The 5,000-nt window shown below is 47.4% G+C and overlaps 1 protein-coding gene across 1 annotated transcript in view; it reads right to left on the bottom strand.

Moving 5' to 3' along the window:
• Positions 1 to 5,000, bottom strand: part of col7a1 (collagen, type VII, alpha 1) — a gene marked incomplete at both ends in the record, with an annotated part of 98,872 nt that overhangs the window by 12,486 nt on the left and 81,386 nt on the right. Inside the window, 4 exon segments of the mRNA XM_080547924.1 lie at positions 643 to 678; positions 2,723 to 2,794; positions 4,515 to 4,586; positions 4,962 to 5,000. The exon segment at positions 4,962 to 5,000 is cut by the window's right edge and continues 18 nt beyond it. Of these exon segments, the coding sequence (XP_080404050.1) occupies positions 643 to 678; positions 2,723 to 2,794; positions 4,515 to 4,586; positions 4,962 to 5,000 (219 nt within the window).

The following is a 5,000-nucleotide window of genomic DNA, read 5'->3' as shown; positions in this document are numbered from 1 at the left end:
ACTCACACACACACACACACACACACACACATGCCCACACACACTCACACACACACACACACTCACACACACACACTTGCCCACACACACTCACACACACACACACATACACAGACACACACACACACACACACACATGCCCACACACACTCACACACACACACACACACTCACACACACACTTGCCCACACACACTCACACACACACACACACATACACAGACACACACACAACCACACACTTGAGAAGAAACTTCTTTGAGAGTGAGTGAACTCTGTGACCTGGTACAAATACACTGGCACACACACAACCACACAGACACACACACAGACACACACACACACACACACACACACACTCACAGACACACACACACACACACACACACACACACACACACAGAGAGACACACCTTGGTTCCACGGGTACCATGTATTCCTATGTCTCCCTTCTCTCCCCTATTCCCCGCCATTCCGTCTTTCCCCGCGGAGCCCTGGAGAGAGATAGAGAGAGACAGACACAGCGATCTCACGGGGCGTCCATTCAGAACCGGGCTCACCACCACACAGAAAGGGCCTATATTCAAAAGCAACAATGTACTGTAGCTCGCTGTGTTCAGGGTGACATAGAAAAAGACTCACAGATTCCCCAGGTACTCCAGGCATGCCTGCCTCTCCCTAGAGACACAAAGACAAGGAAACACAACAGAGGGGGTTCACACCGTTCCTCAGCAGGACACTCTCACACACATGGGGTGTTAGGCCATGGGCGTTCAGCTCCATGGGTGATTATGCTTCAGCAGACACTTTCATTAACACTGAACCACAGAGATCCAACGACCCTGGTGATGACTGATTAACACTAGAACTCAGCCATTTGACCATGTGAGTAAAAACAAATGTATATCTTTGCACTTGATCAAATTTCAGGACCCTCCTTTCATGACTTTTCCTAGGTATGCGTTCTACCACCCGTTCTACCACCCAGTATCCTTACATTTTCAAAATCACATCAGGATAAGCTAGCATAAAACTAATTTTCTATTGCTATCTAGTTTTTCTGTGTAGGAGGCAGGCTAATTTACACGCACGCCAACTAGTGGCTGTTGTGTGTAAGTAGCAGCATCCCATTATAAATACTATTTTATAATAGGTTAAAAAAAAAGGCACGACTGTTCTAGGCTGTTCTAGTCTTAAGTGGAGTGGATATCTGTAGTGTGATACGTAGAGCAGAGTGTTGATGATGGATGACAGGACAGGAATGAGGAGTGAGAGGTGAGTGAGAGGTGAGTGAGAGGTGAGTGAGAGGTGAGTGAGAGGTGAGTGAGAGGTGAGTGAGAGGTGAGAGGTGAGTGAGAGGTGAGTGTGAGGTGAGTGAGAGGTGAGTGAGAGGTGAGTGAGAGGTGAGTGAGAGGGGAGTGAGAGGTGAGTGAGAGGTGAGTGAGAGGTGAGTGAGAGGTGAGTGAGAGGTGAGTGAGAGGTGAGTGAGAGGTGAGTGAGAGGGGAGTGAGAGGTGAGTGAGAGGTGAGTGAGAGGTGAGTGAGAGGTGAGTGAGAGGTGAGTTAGAGGTGAGTGAGAGGTGAGTGAGAGGTGAGTGAGAGGGGAGTGAGAGGTGAGTGAGAGGTGAAATAGAGGTGAGTGAGAGGTGAGTGAGAGGTGAGTGAGAGGTGAGTGAGAGGTGAGTGAGAGGGGAGTGAGAGGTGAGTGAGAGGTGAGTGAGAGGTGAGTGAGAGGTGAGTGAGAGGTGAGTTAGAGGTGAGTGAGAGGTGAGTGAGAGGTGAGTGAGAGGTGAGTGAGAGGTGAGTGAGAGGTGAGTGAGAGGTGAGTGTGAGGTGAGTGTGAGGTGAGTGAGAGGTGAGTGAGAGGTGAGTGAGAGGTGAGTGAGAGGTGAGTGAGAGGTGAGTGAGAGGTGAGTGAGAGGTGAGTGAGAGGTGAGTGAGAGGTGAGTGAGAGGTGAGTGAGAGGTGAGTGTGAGGTGAGTGTGAGGTGAGTGTGAGGTGAGTGAGAGGTGAGTTAGGTGAGTGTGAGGTGAGTGTGAGGTGAGTGAGAGGTGAGTTAGGTGAGTGTGAGGTGAGTGAGAGGTGAGTGAGAGGTGAGTGAGAGGTGAGTGAGAGGTGAGTGAGAGGTGAGTGTGAGGTGAGTGTGAGGTGAGTGAGAGGTGAGTGAGAGGTGAGTGAGAGGTGAGTGAGAGGTGAGTGAGAGGTGAGTGAGAGGTGAGTGAGAGGTGAGTGAGAGGTGAGTGAGAGGTGAGTGAGAGGTGAGTGAGAGGTGAGTGAGAGGTGAGTGAGAGGTGAGTGAGAGGTGAGTGAGAGGTGAGTGAGAGGTGAGTGAGAGGTGAGTGAGAGGTGAGTGAGAGGTGAGTGTGAGGTGAGTGAGAGGTGAGTGAGAGGTGAGTGAGAGGTGAGTGAGAGGTGAGTGAGAGGTGAGTGAGAGGTGAGTGAGAGGTGAGTGAGAGGTGAGTGAGAGGTGAGTGAGAGGTGAGTGAGAGGTGAGTGAGAGGTGAGTGAGAGGTGAGTGAGAGGTGAGTGAGAGGTGAGTGAGAGGTGAGTGAGAGGTGAGTGAGAGGTGAGTGAGAGGTGAGTGAGAGGTGAGTGAGAGGTGAGTGTGAGGTGAGTGTGAGGTGAGTGAGAGGTGAGTGAGAGGTGAGTTAGAGGTGAGTGAGAGGTGAGTTAGAGGTGAGTGAGAGGTGAGTGGTTCAGACGGTGTCAGAGCAGGCGGTCACCTTCTGTCCCCCTGGACCCCGAGCCCCCGTGAACCCTGTGGAGCCCCTCTCTCCTGGCTCCCCTCTCAGGCCCTGTGGACACACACACACACACACACACACACACACACACACACACGCACACACACACACACATGCTATTATTACTCTATAACCTCACACCAACTGCACAAGCAAAAGTCAAGTGATCAAACAAAGAGGAAAGAAGATCTTTCTCTCTAATTGGCCCTAACAGCAGACCAATCAGCTTGCTTCCTGTCATTAGTAAACTGTTGGAAAAAAACGGTTGGACCAGATTTCGACCCAATTATTTAGAGCTATTTCTCTTGTGAACAATTTAACAAGCAACTACCAGCACGCTTATAGGAAAGGACACTCAACCTGCACAGCTCTCACTCAAATGACAGATGATTGGCTAAATGATATTGATCAACAGAATATTGTAGGAGTGGCTCTATTAGACTTCAGTGCTGCCTTTCATGTCGTTGATCATAATTAGCTATTAAGGAAACTCAAGTGTTATGGCTTTACTCCATCTGCCTTAGCATGGATAGAAAGCTGTCTGACTAATAGAACACAGAAGGTTCTCTTTAACGGAAGCCTCTCAAATGCAAGACATACAGTACGGATGGAACGCAACTCACGGTTCGATATGATTAACGATACTGGGTTCACGATACGATTTTCTCAGAAAAAGAAAAAAAAAGAGATTGCAGACAAATTATGACAGAAAACAATTATATTTTTTATGCCTCCGACAAAAACTACAAAATACTGTATTTTCTTAAAGAATCCCTTTTTGTTTCTGAGGTAGGGTGGTTTTTGGGTGGTTTGGTAACACTAGATGATATTTGTGACATTTCACACATGTGACATTTCACATAAGTACACAAACTCACAAAAGTATAAAAACACTCCTAATAGGCTAGCTCGAAATGCCGCTTCTCTCTTCAAATCTCCTCAGCTCTCCAGGAACTTCGTGCTTTGAGTTACCGTAATAAACCCTATATCGGTAGAAAGCGCAGCTTCTGTGCTTTCAGGAAGCGTTGGAATATTTTCGATAGCACATATAGTTTTTACAGAGAGTGAGTGCTGTTGGCTTTTAAGGGTTAAAAGCGTATCGCGCTTCATTTTTCATTTCACAGATTTGAATCGTCTCATATCGATAATTAACTGTCTCGCGACGCATCGTTACATCCCTAATATACAGTGTGGGATTCCGCAGGGGCTCCTCGCTTGGACCGCTGCTCTTTTTCGATTTTTACAAATGATCTCCCACTTGCTTGTATAAAAGCCTTTGTGTCTACAGTATGTATGCAGATGATTCAACACTCTGTGTCTGCACCAACAGTTACGGAAATCACCTCAGCCCTCAACAAAGAGCTGCAGATAGTATTTAACTGGATCACTGGTCACTACATAACACATCTAGGGAAGCTACGACGGGTTCAGAACCGAGCAGCTCAGCTCGCCCTGCGGTGTACTCTGAGAGCAAATATAAACGTCATGCATGACAGACTCTTCTGGCTCCAAGTTGATGAGAGGTTAAACGCATCTATTTCTTTCATTTGTAAAAAAATATGAATGTTCTGAAAACACACACACACACACACACACACACACACACCACCAGAAATGCTACCAGTGGTAACTCCACACACACCCCCCACCAGGCATGCCACCAATGGTAACTACATGATTCCAAAGACCAAAACAAAATGATCCTAATAAATCTAATAAAATCTCTCCTCCTCCTCCTCCTCCTCCTCCTCCTCCTCCTCCTCCTCCTCACCTGTTCCCCGAGGGGTCCCTCCTGGCCCTTCACACCTTTCTCTCCATTACCACCTTTGAGTCCTCGGCCACCCTGGAGGAGAAGAACACACAACCAGCCGTCAGTACCCATTATAAACACATCACACATCAACACCCACTGCAAACACATCACCCACTGTGGTCTCATAGTAAACACTGGGTGATGTGAGGTTGTTGAGGGTAAATTAATTAAATTAATGGATTGAATAGTTTCATGAATGAGTGGATGAGTGGATGAGTGGACGAATGAATGAATGAATGAATGAATGAATGGATGAATGGATGAATGAATGAGTGGGTGAATGAATGGATGAATGAATGCAAGAATGAATGAGTGAATGAATGGATGAATACAAGAATGAATGAATGAATGAATGAATGGATATGTGACATATCCAGAGTACAACAGGAGGAAAAGGGTCTTCACCGTCTCTCCGTTGGCGCCCTTGGCTCCTGTCGGCCCGCC

Source organism: Nansenia antarctica (genome assembly GCF_963989245.1).
Source record: "Nansenia antarctica genome assembly, chromosome: 18".
In the NCBI taxonomy this organism is placed as follows: domain Eukaryota; kingdom Metazoa; phylum Chordata; class Actinopteri; order Argentiniformes; family Microstomatidae; genus Nansenia; species Nansenia antarctica.
This window is presented reverse-complemented; position numbering and strand designations above follow the sequence as displayed.